The sequence below is a fragment of the Populus trichocarpa genome, chromosome 5, assembly GCF_000002775.5.
Source record: "Populus trichocarpa isolate Nisqually-1 chromosome 5, P.trichocarpa_v4.1, whole genome shotgun sequence".
Classification (NCBI taxonomy): Eukaryota; Viridiplantae; Streptophyta; class Magnoliopsida; order Malpighiales; family Salicaceae; genus Populus; species Populus trichocarpa.
The window spans coordinates 980,803-994,478 of NC_037289.2; the positions used below are offsets into that span (position 1 = coordinate 980,803).

Sequence of the window (13,676 nt, forward strand, 5' to 3'; positions counted from 1 at the left end):
AATTAATTTTTTTTATGTTTTGGATCGTTTTGATGTGCTGATCTTAAAAATAATTTTTTAAAAAATAAAAAAAACATCACTTTGATGCATTTCAAAATGAAAAATACTTTAAAAAGCAACCACAACCACACTATTTCAAAACATCATTATTTGGTATTGTTTTGAATTTTTTAAAGTAAAACACTGTTGAGAATAATAAAAAATTAAAATGATATTATTTTGAATATAAATATTTTAAAAATATTTGAAGTTAACTCGGTTGATCCTTACTAGAATTTATCCCGGTCAATTTTAAATTATAAATTAACCTGAATAGTAACTTAAATTTAATTGAGTTAACTCTCAATTTGATTTAAAAATAATATGAGTTGTATTTTCACGGATGAGGTCAATTGAATAGCCTTGTGTGTAACAATTAAGGGTTACATTATGCTCCATGAGCAATCTCCATTTCAAAAACTTATGTGAGCTAGTCTACCACCAATGGCTGGGAGGCACAAGGTTCTCGAGTCTAGCTAGGGCCTAGTGCCATTACCAGAAATTCTTGGAAACATTGCTTTGGTGGTCACAATAATGTTGATTGATTTTGCAACATGTTGAAATTCATGATGGAATCAATCCACAATTTTAATCTATGATAGGTCCTTTCTAGACCCCATCACCCCTATCCTAAGCATTAATGGTTTTGCAGCATGAATAAGCCCTCGTATGTATAATGTTGCCTTATATGGTATGTAAAGATTATCTAAAGAAAAGACATGGGGAGGAAAAATCAGTCTTCTTAATTTTCAATGCATGACTTCAATGTGAAGAGGCTATTTGGTGAAGGCCTTAAAGATTGAAGATCCTTTCCTATCCAAGTCAATTGACTAACAATGTGAAGCTTCTTCTCTTCTATTTCCCAGTACCTTGCCAGAGGCGGAGAGCGATAAATGCAACAACCTGAACACCAAGAACAGCATAAATGCGGGCTTGATTTTCTTCACCTAATCATACCAGAAATGTAGATATTAAAAGAGAATTATGAGCGTTCAAAACAATTCATTCAAAATCTATGCTACTCTTCAGTACGAATTGCTCTATGATCCGATGTTAGTCAATATATAGCTATTACAATGTCAATTATTCCTGCAAACCATGCCGACAGATTGATTAACACCTTACAATATTGTGGGCATATGCAAGTCAGATTACGTTCAAAAAATACATGCCAGGTGACAATGATATATAATGCTTCCGTAGCATCTATTGGAATGTAGTAGTAACCTATTTATTAGGTCACAAAATTTATGGCACCATCCCCATCTTTAATCAAACACAATTTAACCACCTCACACACGAAGGTAGCAAGGGAAATATTTTACCAGTTCTGTGAAGTTGAGCAATACTAGAAAGCTTTACTTAGAAGGGGCATAATCCTTTTTAGAAACACTTCCCTTTGTGTTTCCATGATATTTAAAGCACACGTAAGAATTAAAATTCAGTCTAGGTCAAGCTTCAAGTCGTATATTACCCATTAGATGAAACAATATTTAACAACCATGATCCAAATGAGCTGAATCACCTAAATCACTTGTTTTTTTTCCCTTTCTCTTATTTTTTCTCTCTTCCCCTCACTTAGTTCAAGCTTCAAGTAGTATATTACCCATTAATTTTTCAATATATTTTTTTTTCTCAAAGAACAGCATAAATGAGCTGAATCACCTAATTTTTCTGTATAATGTTTTCCCTTAATCTTGACAAGTTGGAAATTGGGATTGAGTTTTCAAAAGCATGAGATTTCTTTTATTGTCTTAATATTGTATTTAAACATACCAAACACTCATTTTTCATTCATTTGAAACCTACCGATTAGTTACTTAATTAAAAATCGACTTTCTTGTTAACATAACTACAATTTCAAACACAAGTACACTATATTTGACAATTTGTTGCTGGATATACTTTTGGGCTAACTATAATCTAAAAATTCTTTGATTTTTTATTTTTTAAACTTGCTTTATATTTTAAATTGTGAGAAAAACTTGGATTAAATAAAAGCTACAATTTATAAAAAAATTAAATTTATTTTTACAAATTATAACCGCAAAAATTACTATAATATCAAACACTTGTAATCATAATCTTTATACACGATGTTGATGATGTTGATGAATAAAAAAGCAATCCAAAAGGAAGAAAACAATATGTTAATAAATGAAGGCACATGGATACATGTGAGAATTTGTGGGTATAACATATAATTGAATAAAAACACGGGTAATTGGTGATTTGTTTTGCAACAAGGCAGTCTACAAAAGAAGAGCAAGAGCAAGATATTGCATGTGGTCCTTAGTCAATAATTCAATCTTCTTCATCATGACAATTTAGCTCCTTAATCCCATTTGGCATATGCATCCACATGTTTCTATTGAAATCGACAACTGCGTTTTAGCCTTAGCACACGTGTTAGCCCTTAAATGAGAAAGTGATGTGCCTAAAGGAGAACCCAACAAGGGTAGGGTGTGGTCTAGTCGACCCTGCCTTAGACCATAATATTGTCTTTCTTCTTACCACGATGTGGGTGTCAAAACCTAATCCCAATTGTTGCTTCGTGAGCAAGAGATACGGTTTTTTTTTTTTAAAAAAAAAAAGAAAAAATCTTATATAAATGTGTGTGATATAAGATTTTTTTTTTAAGTGGTTTTTTTTTACCTTTTAAGCCAGCAATGCGCATTATTTTAAAACCAATTTACATGACAATCAAGATAAAATCTTATATATATGTGTGTGATTTTTTTTTAAAATATTTTAAGAATAAAATAATCTTAATATTCAAGCTGAAGATGAGTAGCTAAGAGAGGGGATTTTTGGGTTCGGAAAAGGGCAGGGTTTTCCTTTACAAGAAGTAGTGTTCGTATATCACATGCAAGCTGAACTCATTGGTGGAAGTGGGGGCGAGGAGGGTCGGTAGCACTTGACAATGTGTAGTAGTGTAGGACCATTTAGGCACATGATATGAGCTTTTTTTCTTTTTGTGTGATGGTCATTAGCTAGTGACTATAGACCTCTTTGGCCTATTCTATGAACTTTCTTGGTTCGTGGGGTTAATTATCATTCTATCCCCACTATTTCCCCATTTTATGCGATTTCGTATCTCACAAATATCCACTCCTGCCATGTCATAAGAATTTATCTCCAGGCCCAGATCTTACCTTATTTAAGATCTATGTTCTTAGGTTAATTTACAAGTTGGATCCAACCATATCCAACCTCATTTAAGATCTAGGTTGTAAGTTATTATATTAATCTATGAGATAGAGATTGTTTTGATGGAAAAAAAAATTAACTCGGCTGTATCAATTTTTAAAATAATTTGAATCATGTTTTAGATTAACAGATTATCGAGTCGATTCATAGAATTATACTAGATTTTCATGGAAACTTATCTTTATTATAATTATCTTACCTGGTCTGAATTTAATTCGATTTAAAATCTATGTTATTAAATTGTTAGATTAATCTAAAAATTATTTGATTAATTTTAAAATGATATTATTTTTTTAAAAAAATTAAAAATAATTTTTAGAACTGAGTTAACTGAATCCAATAACATTTGAAATGAAACTTGAACCAAGTTAGATTCCCAGCCTGTTTTCTGTTGCTCCAAAGCTTCCATGGTAGAATCTTCTACAGGACTGTGCTAGGTTTAATAGCTATGATCTCTGTAATATATATTACAAATTGCTATATTTCTTTTAATTTTATAATATTATCCATGATGGTGTATCTCCTATATTTTTTCACGCCTGGTAAAATTAAATCCATTTTAAACAAGTAACTGAGAATTTAACTCTCACTTGGAATTCAAGATTTCATCCAAATATATTGCTAATTATTCAATTATACAAGTAATTTAATTTATATGTATCCTCTCATTTACTTTTAATTATATATCTTGTATAAATGTGAAACTCATTGGATTTCTCAATTAAGAACAGATCCTTCTCTTGAACATGAAGGTTGAGGAATAGTATTTTGTTTTATGGTAAGATGGGGAATTTATTTTATTTTTTTTTTGGAAAAGGGTTTTTACTTAATGCAATTTCATAGCATATTTTTACCTAAATTTAACATGTTTAGAAATAACTTTTATTTCTGTTACAAATCTAAATTACTTTTTTCCAAGTTGAAATTCCAAATTTGATTATTTGATTGTTGAATCATTCAAATATTGTTCCCTCTAATTTGATTATTTGATTGTTGTTCTATTCAAACCTTGCCATAAAAAAATATATAAAAAAATACCTAAATTCTTAAAACCTTTTGCCTAAACAAAGTATTCTAATTGGGCCACTTAACTTTATTAAATTTTCCCAACAATTTTTTCTTTCTTTCTTTTAACGTTCCTTTTAATTTAAAAAAAAAACTAAAAAATTAGCTGGAAATATTCTCTTTTTGAACAACTATACAACTATATTTAACTAAAAAAGGAAAGCAAAGCTCAAAAAATAAAGGAAAAAAATAAAAAATAAAAAATAAAAAGTAATAAAAAAAAATCCATGTCTACAATAACATCAAGGACTAATATTAATAGAAAAAAAGAGACAAATTAAAAATCTTTAAAAAAACAAAAAATAATAATTATAATTGACACCTGGCATAACGAACACTCTAATATATTTGACTTCTCGCTCTCAACTTGACAAGCCGCCATCAACTCCCGCGCCACCGCCTACTTCGCCGCCAGCGGCGGTGAGAATTTCACTTAGAGTGGTCATAACCTTAATTTGCATCTCCAAAGCCGCAATATAATCACTCGCTTCCTCTAAAAGATTCACAAACGAAACTTTCCGGCAACCAGGTACTAGCCGGCTCAAAACCTTCACTTTCTTCTCCACCGCCGGTAACTTCCTCCTCTTCTCTCTCTCCTGTAACCGACGATCACTGTTTAATTTCTGTTTCTTCACCTTCCTCACTCTCAACAACCGCGCGCGTTTCGCGAGAATCGCGCGGCTCCACTGAGTTCTTCCTCTAGCAGCCACCGCGAGGACTCTGTTAGCGGTTTCTCGGACTTCTCGAGTCCTCTTCCCAGGATGAGAAGATGTCCGGCTTGACCGACGGAGAGCTTCAAGAAGCTTCGACGAATAGATCCGCCGCTCTGCTTCAGTTCGCCACCTCACTGTTAGCTGGTTTTTGCTGTCATTTTGAATGTGACTCTCTGTCGTTTCATGAGTCAATTTTCTCCGTTTCTTTCTTCGTTGGTTTTGTTCTTGTTGGGATGACATGTCGCAATTTAATTGGTTGCTTGCCATAAAAAAATTTAATACCTCTTATTTTGTGCCTGAAATGCAATAATATAGCAAAATATAAGTAATTATTTTAAGCTAAGGAATTTATTTTTTTTTTGTATACAAAAGGTGGCCAAAATTCAAGAAATGGGTAGACAAAAAAAAAAAACAAACAAGGATTTATATAAGCTAATGTATTGTACTATGTTGCAAAAATAGGAGTTGTGGTGGTGATGAGTGGTGGTGGGGTGGTGGCAAAAATTCAAGAGTTGGGTACACCAAAAATTCAAAAATCAAGAATTTGTGAAAGCTAATGTATTGTACTATGTTGCAAGAGAATATATATATATAGTGGTGGTGAGTATCGGTGGTGATGGGTGGTGGGTGATGGTAGTGATGGTGGGTGGTTGTCAAAATTCAAGAATTGGGTGCATCAAAAATTAAAAAAATCAAGAATTTGTATAAGCTAATGTCATTTTCTATGTCGCAAAAGAATACATATATATAAAACAATATTACCTTTCAAGAAAATAACGGTGGTAGGCGGCGGCGAGTGGTGAATGATGGTGGTGGTGGTGTTCTATTGGGTTGGGGGAGGTGGGATGAAAGGAAATATATGCCACTGAGTGGTGTTTGTTGCAAAAGGATATAAAGCAAATCAAATTAATACCTTTCGAAGGGAATAAAGATTGTGACAATAGAGTTTTGGGTTATCGGGGAAGAAAAGAAGGAATGGGTTTAGCAGCAGTGGCAGTTGCAGTGGCGGTGGTGGTGGTGGTGGTGGTGGTGAGAGAGAGAAGAAGGAAGAGGGTGGAAGGAGAGGAAATGAGGGGAGAAGGTGGGATGGGGGAAACTTATAAAAGCATGTCACGGGAAACTATGCGGCCTTTCCTTAATCGCATTAATTGGATTACCTTTCCTTTAGAGCTCCAAGGTTCCATCTAACTATTTTTCTTTTAATTTATTCTTCTTATTATTATTACTTTTTTCTTTCTTTCTCATTCCTTATCACTTTACTTATTTTTCATTTACTTTTACTATTCATATTTATATACGTTTTGCTCTTTTTTTTTTATTTTCTAAATTCGAATAATAAAATTAGCATTTAGAAAAACATACTCTTGAATGCAATAAAAGTTTATCAGAGAAGCATTCTTGATTTTTTTTGACGATTGATTGATACATAAATTGATTTGAGAATATTTTTAATTATAAAAAAATAACTGTAATTGTCAATGGAGTGTCCGGCTTGATTTGACCCGTGATATTAATTATGAACTGCCCTAATTTGATTTATATGGTTATCAGGGAGAACGTACTTGTCTTTGTTATTTTTTTTATATCATAGTATTAGCTTTGGAATTAGTTAAGAAATAATTAATCTATGGAGTCCATTTATGGGTTAAAGTCTTGATGTTCACAGGAGTTATATACTTGATTGCCTATACAATATGATACATGTTCTTCTGTAAATTTTGTCAAAAAATAAAAATAAAAATCATGAAGTGCCCTAACTTGATTTACATGGTTATTAGGGAGAATGTACTTGTTTTTTTAATTTTTTTTTATATCATAGTAGTAGCTTTTGTTATTAATTAGTTATAATTAAAATAATTAATCTATGGAGTTCATTCATGGTTTAAAGTCTTATTTTTCACGAGAGATAGACTTGATTGCATGTTGTTTTGCAAATTTTGTCAAAAAATTAAAAACCTAACCTTTTGACTTAATATATTTTCAATATATGCATTTAGTCAATTCGCTCTGGATGATTTGCTTGATATCATCCATCATCCCAACTTAATTTAGTTGCAGCACATTGATTACATTGATTTGAGGTATATATTATTAAATAGATAGTGATGAATTTAAGTTTAGCGAGCACAAAACCCTTAATAGTCCAAAACAATAGGTTCAAATTCTTAAGTTCAATATTCTCACAGTAATTTTTAAAAAAAATTTCACATATCTCTCAATATTTTATTTTAATTTAATACATATTATTTTAAATGAAATACAACACAAAATATCATAGAAATAAAATGACTTTTCAATTCTTTTTTTACACAAAAAAATAAGATTTATGGGCAATAAATATCTCAAAACTTCTTCAAACTTAGGTTTACAATCTTTTTATTCTCAATATTTCTAGTATATATATTTTCAAAGTCTATCTCTCTAAAATATTATTGTATTTTTTTCATTTAAAAAAATACTTAAGCATTTGAGAGTCTCAAAAACTATAAAAAAATAAAATTTTGCATGTACTAGCCACCAGCCACCATAGATCAAGCATCAAGTACAAGCCACCAACCATCTTAACTAGAAAAAATAAATTAGATTGCTAGACTAAGAGATTAACCAACACATAAGCCTTACTTATAAACTACTTAAATTTTTTTGGGATTTCATCAGGTAGGATCACTCAAAGTTGGGATGAGTTAATAATAATAAATAATTAATTTTTATTGGGTGAATTCAAATGAACATGTCTATTTAGATATTGTTTGTTTAAGTTTTTGCTTATATGTTTTGGGTCGAAAAAAACATGTAAAATAATGTTTCTTAATTTACTTTAAAAAATAAAAATAGACAAACATGCTCTTAATTTTTAGACAACTCTAAAATTTAAGCTTCTCATCATTTAGCTTGGAATTAACCTCCTTGAATGTTAATTATCACTTCCATTGGCCTTACACCACCAAATAGTCAACAAGAATTTGAAGTTAGTTTAGAATCCAAATTGGAGAAGCCAAGTTGATTTATATTAATTAATATTATTCTTTCTAACCACATACTTTTAGTGTTTTCGGCATGAAATTAATTAATGTAGCAATAAACACTATGCATGAAAAGGAATATTTTGAAATTGAACATGTTAGAATAAAGTTACCCCAGTGATTCAATTGGCTTAGAAAAAAATAGGGAATTAATTCATATTACTGGCTTCAAATTTTTTCAACAAGTTAAATGTGTAAAACAAGATCAATTGCATTCAAGCTTTGAATTTCTTCTAGAAACAAGATAGAGTGCGACTTGGCTTGATCATCAGTTCAACTTAGGAGCATATTTTTGATGATTTCTATTATAATAAATGAGAGACATTCTTCTGGATATATATATATATATATATATATATAGTGACTGCGTCATGCATGAGGACATTCAACTTTGATTGATTAAACTATATTAATGTTAGTGGACAACAATCTAAAATCTAATTATGTTAAATTGTTGTGGGACAAAAATGAAAAAAATAATATTTTGTCTATTTTATTTTAATTTGTATTATTTTCTATACGAAGATAAAAAAATATTAATTACTGTCAAAATTAATTAAGTACTCTAAACTTTGCTTGTCCAAGCAAACAAGAATCTAAACATCAATATTTTACACAACCAAAATCTTAATTATTTTCATCTCTATTTATGGATAAAAAAGGGAAGTATATATTAATCTTGGCGTGTGGTTTCAATCATCGTAATTTATAATAACTTGCTTACAAATTAAGACAGATGAATTTTGATGTATATTAGTGTAATTAGGTCAACTAAAATGGATAGAGCCTTGTTTTGGGTGCAATGTAATCATTTTATTAAGGTACTTTAGCAAGCGTTTGGTGCTTCTGGTTTTCCACGTCAACCATGACTGCAGGTGGAACATCTTTCGCTAATTAATCATCTTTTTCGCTAATTAATCAACTTATGTATTTTAATGTTCTTATTATAGACACTATATAGTTTCAAACGAGCAAGTTGAGTTAAAGATTTTACTCAGTGGTAATAGACTCCTGGCTGTTCACCAAATAATACAAAGTCATTAATGTTAAATTAATCATTTTCTTTCTTCTTCTTCCCTGACAGATCGAGAGTCTATGTTTATGTGTAATCATGCACTCGAGAATATCTCCTAAATAGATATGAGTGTTGTTATTGTTTTTATATATATATACCTATGATTATGATTATCTTTATTTGTTAGAATCATCAATTTCAAATAAATTAAATAAATAAAAAATAATTAAGTAATACATGAAGTAAACATGAAACATCCATCATAAAATTCTAGGTTTTCTAGATATAACTTAAACTCAACTATCAAATTAGTACGATAATAGAGATATTAAAACTCAACTACTGAATAAAAATCCTAAGTTCAATCCATACAACAAATCTCAAACATTAAATTAAACAATAAATGAATAATATATAGATTAAATACACTCAGTGTAGCAGGCAAGCGGTAGAAAGTTCATACTTTGTAGATTTTATGTTAACAGATTCTTCCTCATGATTTAATTTTTGAAATTGACTGCTCACCAATGAATAACTTTCAAGAATGTGTCTATGGTATAAAAAAAGAAGAAGCATAGAATAAATAAATAATCAATAAATAAGTAATATATAGAAAGTAAAAAATAGTCATCCACCATAAAATTTAAGTATTTTAAATGTAACTCAATTTCAACCATCAAATTTAATACTCCCTCACTTTTAAAATACCTCAGATCTGCAGATGTGATAGATCCAAACGTGCGTGTAATTATTTAAATGCTACTGTTATTTGAAACGAAAGTGTTCATAAATGGAGTTAATTAGTAGCCTAAAAAAATAGAGAAAGGGATCATACATATTTATGAGAAATATAATTTTAACCATAATCTCGTAAATTCTCAATATTCCACTCTTCAACTGAAGATCCATCCTTGTAGGCTATAACTGTACTTTGACTGGGATCGATTAAAGCTTGTCACTGTTCATGAAAAGTAGACACGATCTACTAGGGTTCATGAAAGAGAGATTCAATTTTCATTTTCCATTCTACAACCTATAAATTTCACGATACTTTCACATATTTACCTATACAGGGATGCATGTCATGATCTAGCTTTTTATATAAAACGAAAAGAAAAATATCGTAGAAGCATCTGCCTCCCTTATCTTTACTTGCAAGGCCGTTAAACTGTGGGGATAAACTATATATTATACTACTGTGCTAGCCATCCTAGAATAAATTATTTCTTTTCCACTTTTCTTTATGGGTTTATTATTGTTAAATTGATTGATGATGTGAAATTTTTTAATGGGATAACAAAGCAAGGTGTTGGCTTCCACTTGGTGGTTATGTTGTGGGGCTAAAAGAATTTTGTTTTTATTCTCAGCAATGATTAGTGGGTGTGATGCTCATAAATAGAAAATAAAAGAAGAAGAAAAGGAAAGCATGGTGTTGTTTTCATGGCACTTTCTTCTATTTTATTGTCCTCTCTTTATTTTATTTATTTTTTCTTTTGTAAGGTTTCTTCTACACAACTCACCTTCAAGTGCCGTGGACAAGTTTGATCCACGTTGCCGCCAATTAGTCCATTGTTCTTGATATGCAGCCTGAAATTGGATCAATATTCCATTTCTCTTTTGTTGTCTAATTGTAATTGATGATCAATCCCCATTCTTCCTTGTTTCCTTCGTCATACAACTCCAATATCCACGACTGCGATTGAAACTGCGATTTAAAATCATGAGTTGGATAACAAAGTCTTATATATGAATAATACTTATAGTACTCTTGAAAAACAAAAAACAATAAACTTCAATTTGTTTTTTTAGTATATTTATATTTTATCTATTAGATAAAAAATTTGATTAACCAACCAGTATATCCAACACTGTTTATTATTTAATATAAAAATAATATATATCAAAGTCGGGTCAAACAATATTTATTACCCAATAAATATGAATTTTAGATATCCATACTCAGCAAAAACATTAACTATTTTGAAAAATTCATACATTCATCTATCAATTTAGGGTTTTAATTGAAACCTGTATTCTGGAAACAAGTATTAGTATCTGTCATATGTCATGGGGGAGGAAGAGATACCATGAAAGCAGAAGAGAAGGGCTATATATGCAAATAGAGCCTTTAATTATGTTACCATTTAAGCAATTCAAGGGTCATAAAAAAAAAAGACAATTAACATGCAATAGACTGGTGATGTAATGGGTCACAGAACGGGAAAAAAAAAAAAAAAAAGTCTTGAGAGAATCAGTATAGCCCCATTACTTGTGACATGCCAGAGAGATTGCCTCCTTCAACGAGACAGGCTTGAATGTCATCAATGAAGAATCAATATAAAATGGAATTTAATAATATTAAAAAAATCTTCCACGAATCACTTGAACCACGGCTAAGGTCTTTCATCGAATATTAAAATATATACTACAAATTCTTATTACTCCCAATCTCTCTATCTAAGTTCAGTTTCTTTACCACCAATTATAGCCAATTAAATGAAAATTACTGGGCAAATTCTATGTGGCCCAGAAGTTTATTTTTTCAGTAATGTAATTAATTTGATGTAAATCTTATGATATTGGCCTTTACCAAAGCAGAGCAAGTGCCCCAAATGAAACAAGTTCTTAAGAATCTAGCAATGGTCTTCAAGTTTTTAAAGTTATCTTATAGACAAGAGGAGGGCATGTAGTAGACAAAATTAAACAAGGTCAGTTTTGTTTTCTGCCATGAGGATTTTCTGCACAGCATCATAGATTTACATGTTTCTGCTGTTGGAATTGATTTAAAAACTAGGGTTACTTGTACAGTCGCAAAACCTGAAGTTATCTCAGTCATAAAATGAGATTTTTTTACTTTAAAGCATGATCATACAAGATTTGGCCTAACTGGATTATCAAAGCTGTTATCTATTAGATTTGCCCTAATAATTGGTCATATCTGTTCATTGGGTACTTGTCTAACTATTTATGTTCTCACTTATCCATATCTTAACCACTTCCTACGGATCATCCAATTAGGGTTTAGTTTAGTGCTGTCAACAAATTAAAGTATTTTTAATTTAGGTTTTAATAGCTGGATTTTTTGGGGTTTGTAAATCCTATGACTATACCAGACAAACAACGTTGATTAATGTTGGTTCATTGTTCCCTAACATGGGATTTTAAATTAAGTAATAATAAATTCTTGTCATTTGCTCTAAAATCATGGTTTCTTCTTTCATTGGCCATTGTTTATTAGTATTTGGATTTGACAAAGCAACCCACATCTTTTTTTTAGTCACAGAACCGACTGTTGTAAACTGTTAGGTTGACTCTCATGCCTACTTTTGAGTTTTTACATGTTTTATTTATTTATTTATTTATGAAAGCATGATTCTGAATTTGGATGATCTATTTAAATCTTGTTTAAAAAAAAAACAATTCGTACACGAAATTAAATTGATCAAGGAACGCCTTGATTGTTAAAACGAAAAACGAAATTATTATTCTATCATATATTTAACTTCTTAAACATAATTTATAAGAAATAAAATGTTCATGAATCTCATAGTATTCTCTGGGAAAAGATTACCACATGATTGTAAAATATAAAAAAAAACAAAAAGAGATCGCTTTTAGATGATAATTTTTTAAAAAAATTCTTGATATCAGAAATTGTTATTTACTAGTTTAATTAGTATAATAAATTGGTTTTTTTATTTATAAATAGCATATATTTAAAATCCAGCTTTGCCCATTACTCGAACCAAGACTCAGGTTAATTTAAAAAAAACATTACTTGGGTTAATTAATTAAGTCATATGTTAGTTTATTAATCTATTCGATTGACTATGTTTCATGCAAGTCATTTATTACTTGAAACTCAACATAAATTAGATGCTGAATAAGCTGGTCAGGTCGCTGCTGGAGTGGTCTGATTTAATTAATATCACTGATAAGGATAAAATGTTTGTGTTAAGGATAAACATGAGATTAGGATGGATTAACGCGTTTTAGGCAGGCAGCTTGGACTGCAATTAATACTGTGTTTAAAACCTTAATTATTGGCTATACACACATTGATCCTTGTCACATGATACATGATTAGGGGCTAACTAAAGGTACTTTCTATCCATTAATAAATTTCTTTGCTAGGCATAATATACATAGGAGGCTAATCTTCTCTTTGCCGACAGTGAAATTTTAAAGAATAAAATACTACGCAGGTTCAAATAATTGACTGCACCGGCATCATTTAGCCAATCAAACGTGCACGAGTGCTTGCCTTGATGGACAATCAATCTTCTGTTTATGTCAAAACATTATAATTATGTTGATGGTAATTAAATTAATTAATTAATTAGTAATGAAATGATGACATAGAAATTCATCACTTAGGTCAGTACCTTAAGCTAAGCAACTACATGTGACAAATTATCAATATTGATCACAAAGTGGCGTCTGATCATAGGAAAAAAAACTAAAAATATGGGAGTCAAATTCACCATGAAACTATGTTTGATTAATATTTCAAGATAGATGTGACATGTATATAAAAAATAAAATCATATTTTAGTTAAAGAGACGAAGATAATAATATAAAAATAAAATTGTTTTTAAAATAATTTTAAA

General features: G+C 30.2%; 1 protein-coding gene across 1 annotated transcript; it reads right to left on the bottom strand.

Annotated features, from left to right (window-relative positions):
• Positions 1-4,546: 4,546 nt before the first annotated feature.
• Positions 4,547-6,146, bottom strand: LOC18098569 (transcription factor bHLH149). Its single transcript, XM_006382311.3, has 2 exons — positions 5,790-6,146; positions 4,547-5,323 (listed from the first exon to the last, which is right to left on the bottom strand). The coding sequence occupies exon 2, from the start codon at positions 5,292-5,294 to the stop codon at positions 4,677-4,679; it is 618 nt and encodes a 205-aa protein (XP_006382373.1). The 5' UTR covers positions 5,295-5,323; positions 5,790-6,146; the 3' UTR covers positions 4,547-4,676.
• Between the last annotated feature and the right edge of the window lie 7,530 nt (positions 6,147-13,676).

Bases quoted from the DNA above. Each gene is read 5' to 3' on its own strand.
- LOC18098569 (XM_006382311.3), bottom strand. From the start codon at position 5,294: ATGGCAAGCAACCAATTAAATTGCGACATGTCATCCCAACAAGAACAA.